Source organism: Lissotriton helveticus, chromosome 1_1 (genome assembly GCF_964261635.1).
Source record: "Lissotriton helveticus chromosome 1_1, aLisHel1.1, whole genome shotgun sequence".
Taxonomy (NCBI): Eukaryota; Metazoa; Chordata; class Amphibia; order Caudata; family Salamandridae; genus Lissotriton; species Lissotriton helveticus.
The window spans coordinates 1,316,444,123-1,316,469,732 of NC_136057.1; the positions used below are offsets into that span (position 1 = coordinate 1,316,444,123).

The window sequence follows — 25,610 nt, forward strand, 5'->3', positions numbered from 1 at the left end:
GGTGTACCTGGAGTCGGGCCCGTCGGCGCCGACAAAGGAACCTCTTCAGGCTGCTCCTGATCTTCTTGCTCTGGCTCGGCTTCACCCGGTTCCGAAGAATGGACCGAATCCAATGGCGCCGGCGTCGGAGAACGAGAGACCTCTACTTCAGGAGACACTTCCTTCTCTGGCGAACCCGGTTTTGAATGAGAAGGATCGACATCACTACTGCGACGTCGAGGAGAAGACGACTTTGGCGCCGGTTCCTTATCAGAGTGACGCCGTGAAGAGCGCTTCTTTCTCTTATGCCTCTTCGACTTCGAGTCTCCCGACGCCGACTTCGAGCCCGACCTGGACTCAGACCGTGATCTCAACCTCGACCTCGATCTTCTTTTACTCGCCTTCTTACTCTTCTTCATTTTAGCAATGAACAACTTTGCTTCCCATTCCTTTAAAGCCTTAGACGTCATCTTCCTGCAACACGCACATCCATCGACGTCGTGATCGGAAGACAAGCACCATACGCAGTCCTCGTGCGGATCAGTAACTGACATCTGCTTCCCACACTCCCTGCAGGACTTGAAACCAGATTTCCTCCCAGACATCTTCAAAAGGAAACGAGAAGAACAGACAAGAACAACTATAACAACAATGTAACTACGGAGAGTCCCAAGAAACCGTTGGCGTCGACGGCGCGGAAAAAAGGGAACGGACGTCATCACGCCGACAAGGCCCTATTATGGATCCAGTGACGTCAGCGGCGTCGCGAGCGGAGTCGTACCCTCTGTGACATCGTCCATGACCTCGCCGGCGTGGAGAGCTACAAAAGTTTCCGATTGGCTGCTGCGCAGGGGATATTCACAAGGTGAGGAATCCACTAGCAGATGTATCTATCAGAAATAAAATATGATGGAATGAATGATTACAATTAGTCTAAACACTGGCAGTCGCTTCGTGTAGCATTCCAACCCATCATTCTTTTGTCAACCATGCTATTTCAGATTAAACCCAGTGATATGCAAAATCAGAGACTCAGCCCCGAGTAATTAACAATAGCTGAAATTAGTTCAAATATTCTATCCATCACTTTTTTGTATACTACAGTATATAAATCTTTGTTGAAAATAAAGAGATTTCTAGAAAAGGATGCGATGATAAAATAGACAAGTGAAGAGGTAGAGATTGAGACATTTGGAATCAAGAGCTAAAGTAGTCAGCGTCTTTTAGGATGCGAAGAGGAAGAAAATGAGCATGAATTACATTGACTCACTTTTTAACTGGAGATACTTAACAATATGAACAATTTTATACAATAATTCTACTTTTAGAATATCTAAGCTGATGCAATTTAGTTTCAAAGAACTGGGAAACTGTTATCATAAGAGCAGTATATATCTGAGAATAAAACTACTTACTGCGTCTTTTGTGCCCTTTTCACCATCCACTGCGCTAGGGGCCAGACTCTAAAGGCAACAGAAAATATCAGAAAGAATTGTTATGAATGACAAACTATGAAAATTAATGTAGAGTTTTCACAAGTGCAATCATAGTCTCTATAAAACACATCACTGCAGTGACACCTTTATTTAGATAAGGCCAGATCGACGTAAAAGCAGTGTTAAGTGTGATGTAAGGGGCTAAGAGTGCATTTATGACAAAGTAATACAGCATTCCAACATGTAAAATCTAATTATTTTATCAACAATAAAAGCTTGTGCTAATTCCACATTTTTTTAATGGATTTGCCTTATTATTTTTTGTCCAAACAGTAATCATTACACACTTTGGTCGTTCATTTAGTCACCTTAAAATGTTCCAGTAGAATACACTCATGTCTTGTTCATTTTTACGTTGAAACACTACTCATGCAAATGTCATCAAAATCTGTGGAAACACTATTTCTGTTTTGTGCACCCCAGTCTAAGCTACAAATTGTTTTAATAGCTTAAATACAATGTGTGGGAATCCTATTACTAAATCATGGTACTGTTACTTATTTTTGTGACTCTCCAAATGGGTCGGAAGGTGTAAGTATGAGCACTGAACACCAATATTAACTCATTCCACATAATGAGGGCCTGTGAATATGGAAGTCTCAGGTTTTTCTGCGACAAAATACCTGAAACTGACTTTATGGAACAGCAAATACATATCCACAAATCATAGAACAGCAGCTCAGAGGATCACAATGTATCTGAAAGGCCACATGTAGAAAAAGCCGATAAATTACATCTGACAGATGGAACCTCATGTCTCAGGGTTGGACTGCACTGTGGGAGCAGTAGTGAAACAGTGGATAAAGACTGACCACACCACAGCATTGAGATGTAAATAGATAAGACAAAGGGAATAGTCTGGGACAGTTTATATTGTGTACCAAAGCTAATACACAAGGCAAAGGTCTCTGTGCTCTGAATTGTGTGCATCAGCAAAGCCTAGAAGGTCCATACAATAAAGAATGTAACAAAGGAACCAAGGGAACCAGGTCCTTTTCTGTGTAGGACGATGGTCAAAATGTGAATCTACCTCTCTCTTTGCGTGATAAGCATTAGTGCCACAGTGCCCAACATGATATCTTTAAGATTTGCACAATGCATTTCAACAGTCTGAATATGCTAACCTGTTTAATTGATGTTTCCTCGGTTTCTTGATCTGGCCTCTGGGTGGCAGTATCAGGAGGTGGTGGCTGGAGGAAACAAAAAAAGAAATACCCCTAACATTTACAACAAGACTCAATTAGGTGTGCTCCTTATATCCACTTTACTTTCACAAATCCATCAGATTTGATCTGTGATGAATACTGGTTGTCTGAGGCCCTTGACCTCTTTTTCATTGGTGACAGAGACATGAGTGAAGGCCAAACCATAATTTTAAGAAATGGAGGTATGTCAATACCATTGTAAAGTATAATTCCACTGATGAAAAAATGATAATTGTATTAGAACTCAAAGACTTGTCTTTGTATACAATAGTTTGTGAAAATAGCAGATGTCATGGAAAGCTCATGACAATCTGGAACAAGCATTTACAATGCAATAGGTCTCGCAGCATTAAAGTTTGAGCTATTGGCATTGTATATTACAATGTGTTGCATTAATTTGTTATCAAACTCTGAATTGTTTTATAAAGATGATTTGCAAACTGTCAAATGTTGCTGAATAGTAAGCAACGTTGTGAATAATATTGTTTGCTGGTCATCCTTGGGTACCAGAGTACTTCACTTGAGGCAGAGGTATTATCTTTAGACTACAGGTGCCGGTGCCGCTTGAGCTAGAAACAGGGCCAGCCACTCACTACTCTGGACTCACTACTCACTACTCTGCACTCACTACTCACTACTCTGCACTCACTACTCACTACTCTGCACTCACTACTCTACTCACTACTCAGCACTCACTACTCACTACTCTACTCACTACTCTGCACTCACTACTCACTACTCTACTCACTACTCTACTCACTACTCTACTCACTACTCAGCACTCACTACTCTGCAGTCACTACTCACTACTCTACTCACTACTCTGCACTCACTATTCACTACTCTGCACTCACTACTCTACTCACTACTCACTACTCTGCACTCACTACTCCCTACTCTACTCACTACTCACTACGCTGCACTCACTACTCACTACTCTACTCACTACTCTATTCACTACTCTGCACTCACTACTCACTACTCTGCAGTCACTACTCACCTCACTACTCACTACTCTGCACTCACTACTCTACACTCACTACTCTACTCACTACTCACTACTCTGCACTCTCTACTCACTACTCTACTCACTACTCACTACTCTGCACTCACTACTCACTACTCTGCACTCACTACTCACTACTCTACTCACTACTCACTACTCTACTCACTACTCTACTCACTACTCACTACGCTGCACTCACTACTCACTACTCTACTCACTACTCTGCACTCACTACTCACTACTCACTACTAAACTCACTACTCACTACTCTGCACTCACTACTCTACTCACTACTCTACTCACTACTCACTACTCTGCACTCACTACTCACTACTCTACTCACTACTCACTACTCTACTCACTACTCTACTCACTACTCTACTCACTACTCAGCACTCACTACTCTGCAGTCACTACTCACTACTCTACTCACTACTCTGCACTCACTATTCACTACTCTGCACTCACTACTCTACTCACTACTCACCACTCACTACTCCCTACTCTACTCACTACTCACTACGCTGCACTCACTACTCACTACTCTACTCACTACTCTATTCACTACTCTGCACTCACTACTCACTACTCTGCAGTCACTACTCACCTCACTACTCACTACTCTGCACTCACTACTCTACTCACTACTCACTACTCTACTCTACTCTACTCACTACTCTACTCACTACTCACTACTCTACTCACTACTCACTACTCTACTCACTACTCTACTCACTACTCTACTCACTACTCACAACTCTGCACTCACTACTCACTACTCTGCACTCACTACTATACTCACTACTCACTACTCCGCACTCACTACTCACTACTCTACTCACTACTCACTACTCTGCACTCACTACTCACTACTCTGCACTCACTACTCACTACTCTACTCACTACTCACTACTCTACTCACTACTCTACTCACTACTCACTACGCTGCACTCACTACTCTACTCACTACTCTACTCACTACTCTGCACTCACTACTCACTACTCACTACTCAACTCACTACTCACTACTCTGCACTCACTACTCTACTCACTACTCTACTCACTACTTACTACTCACTACTCACTACTCTACTCACTACTCACTACTCTACTCACTACTCTACTCACTACTCACTACTCTGCACTCACTACTCACCTCACTACTCTACTCACTACTCACTACTCACTACTCTGCACTCACTACTCGCTACTCTGCACTCACTACTCACTACTCTACTCACTACTCACTACTCTACTCACTACTCTACTCACTACTCTACTCACTACTCACTACTCTGCACTCACTACCCACTACTCTACTCACTACTCACTACTCTACTCACTACTCACTACTCTACTCACTACTCTACCCACTACTCACTACTCTGCACTCACTACTCTACTCACTACTCTACTCACTACTCACTACTCAACTCACTACTCTACTCACTACTCACTACTCTACTCACTACTCACTACTCTACTCACTACTCACTACTCTGCACTCACTACCCACTACTCTACTCACTACTCTACTCACTACTCTACTCACTACTCTACTCACTACTCACTACTCTACTCACTACTCACTACTCTACTCACTACTCTACTCACTACTCTACTCACTACTCACTACTCTGCACTCACTACTCTACTCACTACTCACTACTCTACTCACTACTTACTACTCACTACTCTACTCACTACTCACTACTCACTACTCTACTCACTACTCTACTCACTACTCTACTCACTACTCTACTCACTACTCTGCACTCACTACTCTACTCACTACTCACTACTCTACTCACTACTCACTACTCAACTCACTACTCACTACTCTGCACTCACTACTCACTACTCTACTCACTACTCACTACTCTACTCACTACTCTACTCACTACTCACTACTCTACTCACTACTCTACTCACTACTCTACTCACTACTCTACTCACTACTCTACTCACTACTCTGCACTCACTACTCTGCACTCACTACTCTGCACTCACTACTCACTACTCTACTCACTACTCACTACTCTACTCACTACTCACTACTCTGCACTCACTACTCTACTCACTACTCACCTCACTACTCTACTCACTACTCAACTCACTACTCACTACTCTGCACTCACTACTCACTACTCTACTCACTACTCTACTCACTACTCTACTCACTACTCTACTCACTACTCACTACTCTACTCACTACTCACTACTCACTACTCTACTCACTACTCTACTCACTACTCTGCACTCACTACTCTGCACTCACTACTCTGCACTCACTACTCTGCACTCACTACTCACTACTCTGCACTCACTACTCACTACTCTGCACTCACTACTCACTACTCTGCACCCACTACTCACTACTCTGCACTCACTTCTCTGCACTCACTACTCTGCACTCACTACTCTACACTCACTACTCTGCACTCACTACTCTGCACTCACTACTCTGCACTCCCTACTCTGCACTCACTACTCTGCACTCACTACTCAACTCACTACTCACTACTCTACTCACTACTCTGCACTCACTACTCAACTCACTACTCTACTCACTACTCTACTCACTACTCACTACTCACTACTCTACTCACTACTCTACTCAATACTCACTACTCTGCACTCACTACTTTACTCACTACTCACTACTCTGCTCACTACTTACTTCTCACGACTCTACTCACTACTCTACTCACTACTCTACTCACTACTCTACTCACTACTCTGCACTCACTACTCACTACTCACCTCACTACTCTGCACTCACTACTCTACTCACTACTCTACTCACTACTCACTACTCTACTCCCTACTCACTACTCTACTCACTACTCTACTCACTACTCACTACTCTACTCACTACTCTATTCACTACTCTACTCACTACTCACTACTCTGCACTCACTACTCACTACTCTGCACTCACTACTCTACTCACTACTCACTACTCTGCACTCACTATTCACTACTCTACTCACTACTCACTACTCTGCACTCACTACTCACTACTCTGCACTCACTACTCACTACACTACTCACTACTCTACTCACTACTCTACTCACTACTCACTATGCTGCACTCACTACTCACTACTCTACTCTGCACTCACTACTCACTACTCAACTCACTACTCACTACTCTGCACTCAGTACTCTACTCACTACTTACTACTCACTACTCTACTCACTACTCTACTCACTACTCACTACTCTGCACTCACTACTTACCTCACTACTCTACTCACTACTCACTACTCTACTCACTACTCACTACTCTGCACTCACTACTCGCTACTCTGCACTCAGTACTCTACTCACTACTCTACTCACTACTCACTACTCTGCACTCACTACCCACTACTCTACTGACTACTCACTACTCACTACTCTACTCACTACTCACTACTCTGCACTCACTACTCTACTCACTACTCTACTCACTACTCACTACTTAACTCACTACTCTACTCACTACTCACTACTCTACTGACTACTCACTACTCTACTCACTACTCACTACTCTGCACTCACTCCCACTACTCTACTCACTACTCACTACTCACTACTCTACTCACTACTCTACTCACTACTCACTACTCACTACTCTACTCACTACTCTGCACTCACTACTCACTACTCTACTCACTACTCTACTCACTACTCACTACTCTGCACTCACTACTCTACTCACTACTCTACTCACTACTTACTACTCACTACTCTACTCACTACTCACTACTCTACTTACTACTCTACTCACTACTCTACTCTGCACTCACTACTCTACTCACTACTCACTACTCTACTCTACTCACTACTCTACTCACTACTCTGCACTCACTACTCACTACTCTACTCACTACTCTGCACTCACTACCCACTACTCTACTCACTACTCACTACTCACTACTCTACTCACTACTCACTACTCTACTCACTACTCACTACTCTACTCACTACTCTGCACTCACTACTCACTACTCACTACTCTACTAACTACTCTACTCACTACTCACTACTCTGCACTCACTACTCTACTCACTACTCTACTCACTACTTACTACTCACTACTCTACTCACTACTCACTACTCTACTCACTACTCTACTTACTACTCTACTCACTACTCTGCACTCACTACTCACTACTCTACTCACTACTCACTACTCTACTCTACTCACTACTCTACTCACTACTCTGCACTCACTACTCACTACTCTACTCACTACTCACTATTCTACTCACTACTCACTACTCTGCACTCACTACTCAACTCACTACTCACTACTCTGCACTCACTACTCACTACTCTACTCACTACTCTACTCACTACTCTACTCACTACTCACTACTCTACTCACTACTCACTACTCTACTCACTACTCTACTCACTACTCTGCACTCACTACTCTGCACTCACTACTCACTACTCTGCACTCACTACTCACTACTCTGCACTCACTACTCAACTCACTACTCACTACTCTACTCACTACTCTGCACTCACTACTCAACTCACTACTCACTACTCTACTCACTACTCTACTCACTACTCACTACTCTACTCACTACTCTACTCACTACTCTACTCACTACTCACTACTCTGCACTCACTACTCTACTCACTACTCACTACTCTACTCACTACTTACTACTCACTACTCTACTCACTACTCTACTCACTACTCTACTCACTACTCACTACTCTACTCACTACTATACTCACTACTCTACTCACTACTCTGCACTCACTACTCACTACTCTACTCACTACTCACTACTCTACTCACTACTCTACTCACTACTCACTACTCTACTCACTACTCTACTCACTACTCACTACTCACTACTCTACTCACTACTCACTACTCTACTCACTACTCTACTCACTACTCACTACTCTACTCACTACTCTACTCACTACTCTACTCACTACTCTGCACTCACTACTCTGCACTCACTACTCTTCACTCACTACTCTGCACTCACTACTCACTACTCACTACTCTGCACTCACTACTCGTTACTCTGCACCCACTACTCACTACTCTGCACTCACTTCTCTGCACTCACTACTCTGCACTCACTACTCTGCACTCACTACTCTGCACTCACTACTCTGCACTCACTACTCACTACTCTGCACTCACTACTCAACTCACTACTCACTACTCTACTCACTACTCTGCACTCACTACTCAACTCACTACTCACTACTCTACTCACTACTCTGCACTCACTACTCACTACTCTACTCACTACTCTACTCACTACTCACTACTCTACTCACTACTCACTACTCTACTCACTACTCAACTCACTACTCACTACTCTGCACTCACTACTCACTACTCTACTCACTACTCTACTCACTACTCTACTCACTACTCTACTCACTACTCACTACTCTACTCACTACTCACTACTCTACTCACTACTCTGCACTCACTACTCTGCACCCACTACTCTGCACACACTACTCTGCACTCACTACTCTGCACTCACTACTCTGCACTCACTACTCTGCACTCTGCACTCACTACTCTGCACTCACTACTCACTACTCTGCACTCACTACTCACTACTCTGCACCCACTACTCACTACTCTGCACTCACTTCTCTGCACTCACTACTTTGCACTCACTACTCTGCACTCACTACTCTGCACTCACTACTCACTACTCTGCACTCACTACTCTGCACTCACTACTCACTACTCTGCACTCACTACTCACTACTCTGCACACTCACTCTGCACTCACTACTCTGCACACTCACTCTGCACTCACTACTCTGCACTCACTACTCACTACTCTGCACTCTGAACACTCACTCTGCACTCACTACTCTGCACACTCACTCTGCACTCACTACTCTGCACACTCTACTCTGCACACTCACTCTGCACTCACTACTCTGCACACTCACTCTGCACTCACTACTCTGCACTCACTACTCACTACTCTGCACTCACTACTCTGCACTCACTACTCACTACTCTGCACTCACTACTCACTACTCTACTCACTACTCTCTACTCTACTCACTACTCTACTCACTACTCTACTCACTACTCACCTCACTACTCACTACTCTACTCACTACTCTACTCACTACTCTGCACTCACTACTCTGCACTCACTACTCACTACTCTGCACTCACTACTCACTACTCTGCACTCACTACTCACTACTCTACTCACTACTCTACTCACTACTCTGCACTCACTACTCACTACTCTGCAGTCACTACTCACTACTCTACTCACTACTCACTACTCTACTCACTACTCTACTCACTACTCTACTCACTACTCACTACTCTGCACTCACTACCCACTACTCTACTCACTACTCACTACTCTACTCACTACTCTACTCACTACTCACTACTCACTACTCACTACTCTACTCACTACTCACTACTCTGCACTCACTACTCTACTCACTACTCTACTCACTACTCACTACTCAACTCACTACTCAACTCACTACTCACTACTCTACTGACTAGTCACTACTCTACTCACTACTCTGCACTCACTACCCACTACTCTACTCACTACTCTACTCACTACTCACTACTCTACTCACTACTCACTACTCTACTCACTACTCTGCACTCACTACTCACTACTCTACTCACTACTCACTACTCTACTCACTACTCACTACTCTGCACTCACTACTCTACTCACTACTCACTACTCTACTCAATACTTACTACTCACTACTCACTACTCTACTCACTACTCTACTCACTACTCACTACTCTGCACTCACTACTCTACTCACTACTCACTACTCTACTCAATACTTACTACTCACTACTCACTACTCTACTCACTACTCTACTCACTACTCGACTCACTACTCACTACTCTACTCACTACTCTACTCACTACTCTGCACTCACTACTCACTACTCTACTCACTACTCTACTCACTACTCACTACTCTGCACTCACTACTCTACTCTACTCACTACTCTACTCACTACTCAACTCACTACTCTACTCACTACTCTACTCACTACTCACTACTCACTAGTCACTACTCTACTCACTACTCTACTCACTACTCTACTCACTACTCTACTCACTACTCTGCACTCACTACTCTGCACTCACTACTCTGCACTCACTACTCACTACTCTGCACTCACTACTCACTACTCTGCACTCACTACTCACTACTCTGCACCCACTACTCACTACTCTGCACTCACTTCTCTGCACTCACTACTCTGCACTCACTACTCCACACTCACTACTCTGCACTCACTACTCTGCACTCACTACTCTACTCACTACTCACTACTCTACTCACTACTCTACTCACTACTCACTACTCTACTCACTACTCTACTCACTACTCTGCACTCACTACTCTACTCACTACTCACTACTCTACTCACTACTCACTACTCTGCACTCACTACTCTACTCACTACTCACTACTCTACTCACTACTCTACTCACTACTCTACTCACTACTCACTACTCTACTCACTACTCTACTCACTACTCACTACTCTACTCACTACTCTACTCACTACTCTACTCACTACTCTGCACTCACTACTCTGCACTCACTACTCTGCACTCACTACTCTGCACTCACTACTCACTACTCTGCACTCACTACTCGTTACTCTGCACCCACTACTCACTACTCTGCACTCACTTCTCTGCACTCACTACTCTGCACTCACTACTCTGCACTCACTACTCTGCACTCACTACTCACTACTCTGCACTCACTACTCAACTCACTACTCACTACTCTACTCACTACTCTGCACTCACTACTCAACTCACTACTCACTACTCTACTCACTACTCTGCACTCACTACTCACTACTCTACTCACTACTCTACTCACTACTCTACTCACTACTCACTACTCTACTCACTACTCAACTCACTACTCACTACTCTGCACTCACTACTCACTACTCTACTCACTACTCTACTCACTACTCTACTCACTACTCTACTCACTACTCACTACTCTACTCACTACTCACTACTCTACTCACTACTCTGCACTCACTACTCTGCACCCACTACTCTGCACACACTACTCTGCACTCACTACTCTGCACTCACTACTCTGCACTCACTACTCTGCACTCTGCACTCACTACTCTGCACTCACTACTCACTACTCTGCACTCACTACTCACTACTCTGCACCCACTACTCACTACTCTGCACTCACTTCTCTGCACTCACTACTTTGCACTCACTACTCTGCACTCACTACTCTGCACTCACTACTCACTACTCTGCACTCACTACTCTGCACTCACTACTCACTACTCTGCACTCACTACTCACTACTCTGCACACTCACTCTGCACTCACTACTCTGCACACTCACTCTGCACTCACTACTCTGCACTCACTACTCACTACTCTGCACTCTGAACACTCACTCTGCACTCACTACTCTGCACACTCACTCTGCACTCACTACTCTGCACACTCTACTCTGCACACTCACTCTGCACTCACTACTCTGCACACTCACTCTGCACTCACTACTCTGCACTCACTACTCACTACTCTGCACTCACTACTCTGCACTCACTACTCTGCACTCACTACTCACTACTCTGCACTCACTACTCACTACTCTACTCACTACTCTACTCACTACTCTACTCACTACTCTACTCACTACTCACCTCACTACTCACTACTCTACTCACTACTCTACTCACTACTCTGCACTCACTACTCTGCACTCACTACTCTGCACTCACTACTCACTACTCTGCACTCACTACTCACTACTCTGCACTCACTACTCACTACTCTACTCACTACTCTACTCACTACTCTGCACTCACTACTCACTACTCTGCAGTCACTACTCACTACTCTACTCACTACTCACTACTCTACTCACTACTCTACTCACTACTCTACTCACTACTCACTACTCTGCACTCACTACCCACTACTCTACTCACTACTCACTACTCTACTCACTACTCTACTCACTACTCACTACTCACTACTCTACTCACTACTCACTACTCTGCACTCACTACTCTACTCACTACTCACTACTCTACTCAATACTTACTACTCACTACTCACTACTCTACTCACTACTCTACTCACTACTCGACTCACTACTCACTACTCTACTCACTACTCTACTCACTACTCTGCACTCACTACTCACTACTCTACTCACTACTCTACTCACTACTCACTACTCTGCACTCACTACTCTACTCACTACTCTACTCACTACTCAACTCACTACTCACTACTCTACTCACTACTCACTACTCTACTCACTACTCACTACTCACTAGTCACTACTCTACTCACTACTCTACTCACTACTCTACTCACTACTCTACTCACTACTCTGCACTCACTACTCTGCACTCACTACTCTGCACTCACTACTCACTACTCTGCACTCACTACTCACTACTCTGCACTCACTACTCACTACTCTGCACCCACTACTCACTACTCTGCACTCACTTCTCTGCACTCACTACTCTGCACTCACTACTCCACACTCACTACTCTGCACTCACTACTCTGCACTCACTACTCTGCACTCACTACTCTGCACTCACTACTCTGCACTCACTACTCTGCACTCACTACTCACTACTCTGCACTCACTACTCAACTCACTACTCACTACTCTGCACTCACTACTCAACTCACTACTCTACTCACTACTCTGCACTCACTACTCACTCCTCTACTCACTACTCACTACTCTACTCACTACTCACTACTCTACTCACTACTCTACTCACTACTCACTACTCACTACTCTACTCACTACTCTACTCACTACTCTACTCACTACTCTGCACTCACTACTCACTACTCTACTCACTACTCTACTCACTACTCACTACTCTGCACTCACTACTCTACTCACTACTCACTACTCTACTCACTACTCTACTCACTACTCTACTCACTACTCACTACTCTGCACTCACTACTCTACTCACTACTCTACTCACTACTCACTACTCAACTCACTACTCTACTCACTACTCACTACTCTACTGACTACTCACTACTCTGCTCACTACTCTGCACTCACTACCCACTACTCTACTCACTACTCACTACTTTACTCACTACTCACTACTCTACTCACTACTCACTACTCTACTCACTACTCACTACTCTGCACTCACTACTCACTACTCTACTCACTACTCACTACTCTACTCACTACTCTACTCACTACTCTGCACTCACTACTCTACTCACTACTCACTACTCTACTCACTACTTACTACTCACTACTCTACTCACTACTCTACTCACTACTCACTACTCTACTCACTACTCTACTCACTACTCTGCACTCACTACTCACTACTCTACTCACTACTCAACTAACTACTCACTACTCTGCACTCACTACTCACTTCTCTACTCACTACTCTACTCTGCACTCACTACTCTGCACTCACTACTCTGCACTCACTACTCTGCACTCTGCACTCACTACTCTGCACTCACTACTCACTACTCTGCACTCACTACTCACTACTCTGCACCCACTACTCACTACTCTGCACTCACTTCTCTGCACTCACTACTTTGCACTCACTACTCTGCACTCACTACTCTGCACTCACTACTCACTACTCGGCACTCACTACTCTGCACTCACTACTCTGCACTCACTACTCACTACTCTGCACTCACTACTCTGCACACTCACTCTGCACTGACTACTCTGCACTCTGCACTCACTACTCTGCACTCACTACTCTGCACTCACTACTCTGCACTCACTACTCACTACTCTGCACACTCACTCTGCACGCACTACTCAATACTATGCACTCACTACTCAGCACTTACTACTCACTACTCTACACTCACTACTCACTACTCTGCACACTCACTCTGCACTCACTACTCTGCACACTCACTCTGCACTCACCACTCTGAACACTCACTCTGCACTCACTACTCTGCACACTCACTCTGCACTCACTACTCTGCACACTCACTCTGCACTCACTACTCTGCACTCTGAACACTCACTCTGCACTCACTACTCTGCACACTCACTCTGCACTCACTACGCTGCACTCACTACTCTGCACTGTGAACACACACTCTGCACTCACTACTCTGCACACTCACTCTGCACTCACTACTCTGCACTCTGCACTCACTACTCACTACTCTGCACTCACTACTCTGCACTCACTACTCTGCACTCACTACTCACTACTCTGCACACTCACTCTGCACTCACTACTCTGCACACTCACTCTGCACTCACTACTCTGCACACTCACTCTGCACTCACTACTCTGCACTCACTACTCACTACTCTGCACTCACTACTCTGCACTCTGAACACTCACTCTGCACTCACTACTCTGCACACTCACTCTGCACTCACTACTCTGCACACTCTACTCTGCACACTCACTCTGCACTCACTACTCTGCACACTCACTCTGCACTCACTACTCTGCACTCACTACTCACTAATCTGCACTCACTACTCTGCACTCACTGCTCACTACTCTGCACACTCACTCTGCACTCACTACTCTGCACACTGCACTCACTACTCTGCACTCACTACTCTGAACTCACTCCTCTGCACTCTGAACACTCACTCTGCACTCACTACTTTGCACACTCATTCTGCACTCACTACTCTGCACTCACTACTCTGCACTCACTACTCACTACTCTGCACACTCACTCTGCACTCACTACTCTGCACACTCACTCTGCACTCACTACTCTGCACACTGCACTCACTACTCTGCACTCACTACTCTGCACTCACTACTCTGCACTCTGAACACTCACTCTGCACTCACTACTCTGCACACTCACTCTGCACTCACTACTCTGCACTCACTACTTTGCGCTCACTGCACACTCACAGCAGCATTGGAAAACAAGGGTTTGCCATTATTAATATAGTTCACTGCAATAACCTACTTTTCTTAGCCTATGACATGTACTTTACTAAGAACCGGCATGTTAATAAATATATAAGGCATGTTAATAAATATATAAATACGTGCGACGGAAATAAAACAGCATTGAAAAATAAATAACTCTTACTGCCCCCGGAATCCCGCCGCGGCCGCACCGGAAGTCAGGCAAGGTCGCCTGTGACGGGGGCGGAGCCGCGTCCTGACCGGAAGAGGAGGCAGGCGGAGGAAATGCGTCGAGTGGCCCGGGGCTCCTGTGAGCGGTGGAGAGCCCCAGGGCCGACAACAGGAGGTTGCGCACGTGTTGCGGGGCTCCCTTGACCAAGAGGGAGCCCCGCGAAAGGAGCTGCCAAGAGCCGCAGCGTCAACTCTGCCTGCCCGTGCTGAGAGCGGAGTACCCCAGGTTGCCACAGTAAGTTTAAAAAGGGGGGGGCGGTGCACTCGTGTGTGTGTGTGTGTGCGCGTGTGTGTATGCGTGGGTGGGGTTCTGTATGTATGTGCGTGCGTGTGCGCTTGTGTGTGTGTTTCTGTGTATGCGCATGCATGTGTTGTGTGAGAGCTTCGCGCAGCGCTCGTACTTGTGCGCGTGCCAGTTTGGAATCGCCTGCGCGCGGCCAGGAGTGTCTCCTGGGAAGCAGACACGGCCACAATAAGTTCTCGGCGGAGACGCGCTTCCGCGCGGCTAGCCGAGACCTAAAAAAGTATACAATACTATTATATACCAACTGGGGATAAAGCGCAAAAGTGGTAAATCAGGGGTTAGGTGAAGGGGGAGAAGTATGGTATATAGAGGTAAAGGAGTTAAGAGTCAAGGGGAGTTAGGGGGACGAAAATATGCATGAATGACAGTGAATGGCCTTTAGAGTGCCAATATGTACCAAGGTGAACAGCCATGCAATTTAACTCAGTTGTTAAGAAATCCTCTCTGAGCCACTTCATCACTTAATCTACACTGAACTGGGAACAATGTTAGATTTTAGTATAAAAACAGTATAAATATTAGAGAAGTAACTGCTTACTATGCCAATCATGGCCTTATCCATATCCACTACAGTTGGAGGCCAACTCTAATGATAGAAGAGATAGTCAGAAAGAGTTCTCCATGAAAGACAAACTATGGTAATTATTGAAGGTTTTCTCAGGTGCAATTTTAGTCTCTATGACCAAATCAAGTGCAGTGGTGTCCTTATGTCCACAAGGTCAGACCCATATAAAAGCAGTGTTGGACATGCTGTAAGGGTATTATATTGCATTTGTTAACCAATAATAAAGCATTACATACTATGGAAGATAATCATTTTATCACCAACAACAGTTCATGCTAATTCCACATTGTTTCTGAAAATTCATTTTTATTATCTTGTTAGGTCAAGCAGAAATCATAGTATAGTTCTGCCGCTCATGTCAACACCCTTACCAAAGCCATCAAGTTCAAAGAAAAAAAATATCTATTTGCACACTCTAACAATCATCATCAGTTGGCTTTGTATAATGTTTGATGATAAGGGTTTTTAAATATATTATGATGTAACTCACCGGGTGGTCCATTTAGGATACTCAAACTGAAATCACTCATGTCTTGTACATTTTTACATAGAAAGTTCGGACTTTGAAATAACAGCAAAACTTGTGGGAATTCTCTTTCTGCATGGAACTTCCCATTCCGAGCTATGACTGTGTTAATATCTGGAATTTGTGGTACTGTCACTCATTTTATATGAATCCTCAAACAAATTTGAAAATTCATGGTATGAACATCACTATTAACTCATTCCCTATAATGAGTGCTCGTAAATATGCTTGGCTCAGGATTCACTGAGGCAAATTAGCTTGAAACTGGGTTTATGGAACAGCAAATACGTATCCAACAATCTTTGATCAATGACAGATACGAAATATATATAAAGAAGTACATGTCTTTAAAAGGTCACATACAGGAAATTGAAAAAGAACTTGGACAGACAGTACTTCGTGCCTGAGGGGTGGGCTGGATTGAAAGATCAGGAGTTATAAAGAATAGATAAGGGCTGCCTAAACCAAAGAGCAGAGAGGTTACTAGTGTGAAAAGAATGGTCCGAAACAGTTCATACTATGTGCCCAGTCAATGCACAAGACTTTAGCCTGAATAAGCTCTGAAATGTGTGCATCAACAAAACCAAGATGGTGCAGAAGATTAAGAATCTAACCGTGGATCCAGGCCTGGTCTTTTATAGATAATGGACAGAGTGTGTCTGTAGTTCTCTCCTACCAAGATAACCATGAGCAACACAGTGCCACACAGAGTATTCCTCAGTGTTTGACAAATATATATTAACGCACTGGTTATACTAACCTCTTCACATGATTTTTTATCAATTGTCTGATCCAGCTTCTGGTGAGGAACATTAGGTATTGGTGACTGGAAGAAACCAAATCAAAACCAAAATGTTAAAGAAAAAAATATTATGGGTGCTTGTGATTGTTGTAGGAAGGTGGATATCTGACTATATGGTTACCCCAACATTTTGCCTAGTGTTTTGCTGGTTTTCGACTTAGTTGGCCTGGGATCCTGCTATTCAGGGCCCCAGGCTATCTGCTCTCTCTAAAAATTGGACACCATGTACTTTAGGTACATACCTGATTGGGAATTGGGTCACCTCTGTGAGCCCCTGTATAGTGTACCATAGGTACCCAGGGCATAGGTGCATCCAAGGCCTACCAGGGGCTACAGCATGTATTATGCCACCCCTGGCTGGCCATCCAAACTGACACCACAGGCTGATCACTCAGCTTGGGTAAGGTGGTGTAATCACCCCTTACTTAGATATAGTATACCTATATCTACCTTATATATAGACACATATGCACCTATAAGTCACTCCTATGGTATGCCTCGACAATCCTGGATGCAGAGTGCTTGGTTTTATGTGAAAGGGTGCTCTGGCATGAGCTGAGCCCCTCTGCAGCGTTCTGAACCATCTCCTTATAGCTGTTCTATGATATAGCCATATCATATACTCTTAAGTGCATTATAACCCTCACGGTTAATGCTCACTTTGGTTTGGCTTTATCAAAACATGTCATGTAAGGTGTCAAACACTTTGGAATACTGCCCCCCCCCCCCCCTGCCAATTCTGGCATCGGGGGTAGCATTCCACCCTTCTAGAGGGAGAAGACATGTTGGTTACTGCTTTACCAGGTTAAAGTTAAACAGAGCCTCAGCATCACAAAATATATGCTGCTGCCACAGACACGAGTCTGACCTCCTGCTGCTGGACGAAATTCCGGCAGGGTAGGCCTGGACAATAGGTTTCCTGCCTTGGGAGGTGCTAGCACCTCCCCAGACAGGCTTTTAGTGTATTGGGGCATGGAGGGCTGCAAAACGAGACACTGCCTGGGGCACACAAGGTGCTCCATGCATAGCCCGGTTCAAACCAGTTGCTGGGGCACTCCAGCCACGCTCTGGCGCGAAACTGGACAAAGGGAAAGGGATGTTTAACCACCCCCTTCCAAACTCCACCCATAGGAGGGACCTAGCAGGTAATCCAGGCCCTAAGATTAGTGTAAAGATAGGAGCTTTGTCCCCAGGACTTTAGATTATCTGATACAAACTCTTGGACCTTCGACGTTCTATTTCGACTAGAAGGCTGAAGACATCTTCCTTGTGGTCAAGGAGTGACCACCCTGTGCAAACAGGCACCATCAGTAACTTGCCGGTCTGCTTTGTCGCTGCTCCCGATGGATCCCGAAGACTCAGTGACACAGGAACTAGACTTCCAGACTTCTCTGACTCCAACCCACATCCACAGCAAAGCTGAGACCCGTGGCAGACACTAGAGACGTGGGACCGGACTCCCTGGATATCCTGCATTTTGCTAACAGCTCAACTACCAAGGTACCCTTGCAGTTGTGCATTTGAGTACGAAAAGCCCCAGACCCGAGCACCATTTGCACCGAAGCTCAGCACCCCTCACTCCACGAGTGCCGCGTGGGGCCCGCTCTTGCATTTCAGCTTGATGCGTCTTCCCGGTTGCTAGCCCTCTGGCTAGTGAGCCCCCTGAAGACAAACCTTGCTTTCCTGGTTGCTCCAGGCTTGCTCCAGCTTCCCTGCAAAGGAGAAACTCCCCAAACCTTGCTGGTCTGACCGGAAGCCCATCTTCACTTCCTGCGTGGATTGCGTTTGCCAAGGCTTGTTGGGTCCAGTCCGGATACCGACACCGCAGTCAACTAGATCCTTTGTGGCGCCGCTCGACTCCAGCGCCTGGTTGTCATCGACCCCTTCTGGTCCTCGTGGCTGCAGAGTCAAGCTTCACCTCTTCACCTGAGATCATCGCGACATCGCCTGGTTCCTTCATGGTTCCTTCCTGGTCACTGGCTAGTGACCCAGACTCTGTCCCCTCTGCCTTCAGGTTCTTCAGTTCTTCGATCCACCCTTGGATCCACCCGGACACTCTTCCTCTGGCCGCCTGCAGCACTTCTTTGCAGATCTCCATTGAAAGCATCGACAAAACCCGACACCAAAAGGCACCTATGCACCCGGCTTCCCTGGGTGTGGTAACACGAGTACTCTGGTGCTCCCGTGGGTCTTGACTCTCGCGGTGTCCTAGTCTAAAGGGGTTTTGTCATAGTCCACCCGGAAGTGCCCTAAAAGAGTAACTCTGTAACTTCTTCGTTCTCCATTATGAGTCAATGGGAACCCGCGCCTGTGTTTAGACACTGCAGGAGTCTCCCGTGGGTCTCCTCCTTCCTAACCTCTGGTTGTGTAGTGTAGCCTCAGTGATTCCATAGGCCTATTCACTATTTCTGTAGTGGTCCTTATACCACTTACTTAGTATATGGTTTGTGAGGCCTCTAGGGCAAAACTGTATGTGTGCAACTTATCGTATGCTAATTGAGTAACTTGTGATGTACTTCGATCTCTGACCTCATAAAGAGTGCAGAGGGGTTGTGTTAGAAATAAATACATATATATTTGATATATACCTGGTGTGGTGTCCTTTCATTTGGTATTCAAGGGATTATAATTGGTAAAACAGCTGGCTTCACATGCTCTCTGAAGTTTTAGCCTAAGACTGCTGGTCCATGCTACCACTAGGATAGCTTGTCTATAAGGTTGACTTTCCAACCACCATCAATAAGGTTCGATTAGACTGGTGCAAGGTGCCCACTAGAATAGTGGATATCATATGCCAGGCTAACTTCTCACAATTGTGTATTACCTTTTTACAAATCCTTGAATTTTCTCGATGTGATCACTAGGTTTGTGATGGAATCAAAAGCATTAGACAACAAATAATGTTAAAAAATGGAGGTATGTGATTACCTCCTCAAGAAATTAATGTGACTGATGGGAAATCGAAAGGTATATGAGCATTTTAAAAATTGTTTCAGAATATAGATGGTAATTAAAAACAACAGATTTCTAGAAAAGTTCATGAAACTCTGGAAAACCTTTACAATACTTCTATGTACAGTTTGGGGATAAAGTGCTGAAGCAATATTAACATTGATGAGTGAAGAGGAAGAGATGTGGAATAAAGGAGCTAAAGCAGTGAGCGTCCTCGATTGTTTTAAGAGGGAAATAGGTACAAATGACATTGAACTGCTTCTCGAGTGGAGGTACGTAACAAAATGAACAATTTTATAAATATATTCTGCTTTTAGGAAGACCAAACTTCAATAAACTGTGAACTCTGTTTGGCTTTTCTCAGATAAGCAGCATATATATTAGAGAACAAAACTACTTTCTGTTTCTCTCGTGGCCTCTTCGCTGTCCAATGCGGGAGGAAGACTCTAATGGTAGCAGAGAAAGTTAGAAAGAGACTTCCATGAAAGATAATCCTTCATAATTGATGACAGCTTTTTGTTGAACATGCTGTATGGTTATTAAACTGCATTTGTGACACAATAATACAGCATTACTTAATAGGAACCTAATACTTTTATTACCAGCTAGTGCTAATTCCTTACTATTTGAAGGGGCACTTTTATCATCATTTTTTGATCAAATAGGAATCCTTAAATAGTTTCCTTGGTCATGTTGACACCCTTAAAGAAGCCGTCCAGGGTAAAGAAAGAAATGTATTTTGCCCACTTGTGCATCTATAACAATCAGCAACAGTAGGCATTCTAACCTCTTTGCTGATGACATCAGCTGTTGTTTTAGATGTATTGTAACATCGTTCAGAAGACGTCACTCTTAAGATGTTCCTTTGGGATCCACTGATGTCTGTCACTTTTTACATCCAAATTCTATACAAAAATGTCAAAAAAGTTGTGGAAACACTCTCTCTGCATTGAACTCCCCATTTTCAGCTATTGTTGTGTTAATACTTTGAATACCTTCTGTGGGAATTCTCTAAATAATGTGTGGTACTGTCACAAATCTTTACAAATCTCTAAATAAGTTTGAGGGTGCATAGTATGAATACAGAAGACAACTATTCATTCATAATAACTAATTAATGCAAACTCGGATAGATGGTGTAATTCATGTCTGAGGAGTGGACTGGACTAAAGGAGCAGGAGTAATAAAGAATGGTTGAGGGCCAGTGCCTAAAACTGCTCAGAAGATGGATGCCGGTAAATTAAAGGTTGACATGAAAATGATCAAGGCTGCACAGTCCTAAATCCACTTCATGCCTTTTAATTTACTACCGGGCACTCCCTGTTCCTTTCTTACACTTGCCTGTAATTGCTTTCTCTCTTAGTGATGGTTTTTCCATTTTTCTCTTCCTCTGAATTTCTGCTTTTTGTTTTTTCCTTTCTTTTTCTCAGTAAATGTCTGATGAAGAAAAATAAGTGCCGGTCCCCAAAAGGAGTGTCAGTGGCCCTCACCAACTCAAATGAAGCACTAATAATCAGAGAACAGATGTGTGAATAGCATGAAGAGAATAGCCTGGAACAGTTTCTGCGATGCCAATGCCCAAGACTTCAGCCTCAATAGGTTCTGAAATGTGTGCATCAGCAAAACCAAGATGCTCCAGAGGGTGGATAACCTATGCTCGGGGCCAGGTCCTGATCTTTTCTGTATAAAAGTCAAAGTATGTCTCTAATGTTCTCTCTTAGCATGATAAGCATTACCAACTCAGTGCCAAACAGGATATTCTTCAGCGTTTCTCAATTGTATATTAACAGACTTAATACACTAACCTTGTCATGGGGTTTTTTCTCGATTGTCTGATCCATCTTCTGAACAGCAGCACTGAATGCAGGTGACTGGAAGAAATAAAAAATCAGAGCTAACGTTTACAACAACAAAAATGATGTGTGCTCATCATTTTACATTTCAATTACAGACATCAAAGAATTGCAATTGCTCTGATCACTGGGTTTCTTTCTAAGCCTGAGAACTTTACCAGTGATGGAGCCATAAGTGTGAATATAAAATAATGTGACAAATAGAGGTATGTGATTACCTCTCCAAAAATTGAATTTGGCTGATGGGAAATGGGCAGGTGTATGAAAATCCTTAAAAAGTGTCACAGTATATAGATAGTAGTTGAAAAGAACAGATTTCCAGAAAAGTTCACAATATGAAAAAAAATGTCAATACTTTTATATAAAGAGTGCTGAAATGGTGATAAAAGAGATGGAAAGATTTGGAGTGAAGAGCTAAAGCAGTGAGAGTCTTAGAGAATTCTAAAAGGAAGTAAATAAGGTTGAAATACATTGTTTGTCATGTATGGATATTTAACAACATGAACAATTGTATACATGTATTCTGCTTTTAAGACATCCAAGCTGATGCACCTGCTCTTAAATTAACAAGAATCTGTTTTGGGTTTTTAGCATAAAACAGTATATATTAGATAACAAACAACTTACTGTGTCCTTCGTGACCTTTTTACTATCTACTGCACTAGACTGAATCTAGTGGTAAAAGAAAACATCAGAAAGAGTTCTCGATGAATGACAAACTATGAGAATTAATGTAGAGTTTTCAGAGGTGTGGAATAAATCCAGTGCTTGAAATGGAAAAACAGAAGTGCAGGTACTCTGTGCCAGAGTACCTGCTTTTTTCAGCGAAGTGCTGGTGCTCTCCAATTCAAGCTATTGCTGGTACTCTTCTTCTCAACATAAAAAAGTGCTTGTATTCCGTACCGAACAGTACAGGCCTGTTGAAAGTACTGGTTATATGTCTCTATAACCCACACAACAACAGAGGTACCCTAGTTAAGACAATACCAGACCCAGCTAAAACCAGTGTTGAGTGTGATGTAAAGATATTATATTGCATTTGTGACACAGTTGTACAGCATTACAACATGGAAAAGCTAATCATTTTATCACCAACAAAAAACTAGTGCTCATTCCACATTGAAAAAAATCGATTTTTGGAAACTCTTTGGTCAAACAGTAATTATTAAATACTTATATCGGTTATGTAGACACCCTTGAATAGTTCCAATACAATACAATCAATCAATCAATTATTTTCAAGCGCACAACAAACCAGCGAGGGTCTCAAGGCGCTGGGGGGCGCTACTGATTGAACAGCCAGGTCTTGAGTGTCCTCCTGAAGGTCGGCAGGTCTTGGGTCTGTCGTAGGCTCAGTGGGAGGGTGTTCCATGTCTAGGCGGCGTGGTGGGAGAAGGATCTCCCACGGTGGTTGTTCTTCGGATGCGCGGGACGGTGGCGAGTGAGAGGTCGGGAGAGCGTAGCTGGCAGTTGGGGATGTAGAAAGGGGCTGGGCTGGTCTTGTGGAGTGCCCTGTGTGCGTGGGTGAGGAGCTTGAAGCATATCCTCTTGTTGACGGGGAGCCAGTGCAGGTTTCTCAGGTGGGGGGTGATGCAGCTGTGGCTTGGTACGTCGAGGATCGGTCATGCCGAGGCTTTTTGGAAGAGTTGTAGTCGTTTGATGAGCTCGGTCGAGGCTCCCGCATAGAGGGTGTTTCCGCAGTCGAGTCTGCTGCTGTCGAGGGCCTGGGTGACTATCTTTCTTGTATCTGTCGGGATCCATCTGTAGATCTTGCGGACCATGCAGAGGGTGTTGAAGCAGGAGAAGTAGACGGCGTTGACTTGCTTGGTCATTGAGAGCGTTGAGTCAAAGATGATTCCCAGGTTGCTTCGTGGGCGGTGGGTGTCTAGGCTGCCCCCAGTGCCGTCGGCCACTAGGAGTCGTCCCAGGCTGAAGGGTTGGAGCCGAGGATGAGGACCTCTGTCTTGTCCGAGTTCAGCTTCAGACGGCTGGTCTTCATGCAGATGGTGACTGCCTTCATTCATTCGTGGAGGTTAGCTTTGGCTGTGATGGGGTCCTTGGTGAGGGAGAGGATCAGCTGAGTATCGTCGGCGTAGGAGATTATGTTGAGGTCGTGCTGTCGGGCTACGTGTTCGAATGGGGCCATGTAAATGTTGAACAGCGTCGGGCTGAGGAAGGATCCCTGGGGTACGCCGCAGATGATCTCGGAGGCTTTGGAACGGAATGGGGGGAGGCGGACGCTCTGGTTTCTGCCGGGGAGGAAGGAGGTGGTCCAATCCAGAGCCTTGTCTTGGATCCCTGTGGCGTGGAGGCGTGCACGTAGTGTGCGGTGGCAGACGGTGTCGAAGGCGGCAGAGAGGTCTAGGAGGATGAGTGCTGCGGTCTCGCCGTTATCCAGCAGGGTCCTGATGTCGTCTGTGGCGGCGATGAGGGCAGTCTCGGTGCTGTGGTTGCTGCGGAACCCCGACTGGGAAGGGTCCAGGATTCTATTTTCTTCGAGGTATCGGGTTAGTTGTCTGTTGACGGTTTTCTCGATGACCTTGGCCGGGAAGGAGAGGAGAGAGATGGGCCAGAAGTTCTTGAGGTCTCATGGGTCTGCCTTAGCTTTTTTGAGTAGGGCGTTGATCGCGGCTTCCAGATCTCTGGGAAGGTCGCGGTCTCGCAGGAGAGATTGATGACGTTGCGCAGGTGGGGAGTGATGGAGCTGCTTGCTCTGCTGAAGACGTGGTGCGGGAATGGGTCTGACGGAG

General features: G+C 44.7%; 1 protein-coding gene across 17 annotated transcripts in view; it reads right to left on the reverse strand.

Moving 5' to 3' along the window:
• The window catches only part of LOC144823305 (uncharacterized), a 559,034-nt gene that overhangs the window by 471,268 nt on the left and 62,156 nt on the right, over positions 1-25,610 (reverse strand). For all 17 annotated transcript variants that reach the window (XM_078681830.1, XM_078681822.1, XM_078681741.1 and 14 more), the window contains 3 exons: positions 22,813-22,878; positions 2,600-2,665; positions 1,395-1,442 (listed from right to left, as the gene is read on the reverse strand). In XM_078681830.1, the coding sequence (XP_078537956.1) occupies positions 1,395-1,442; positions 2,600-2,665; positions 22,813-22,878 (180 nt within the window). The remainder of the gene's footprint in view (positions 1-1,394; positions 1,443-2,599; positions 2,666-22,812; positions 22,879-25,610) is intronic.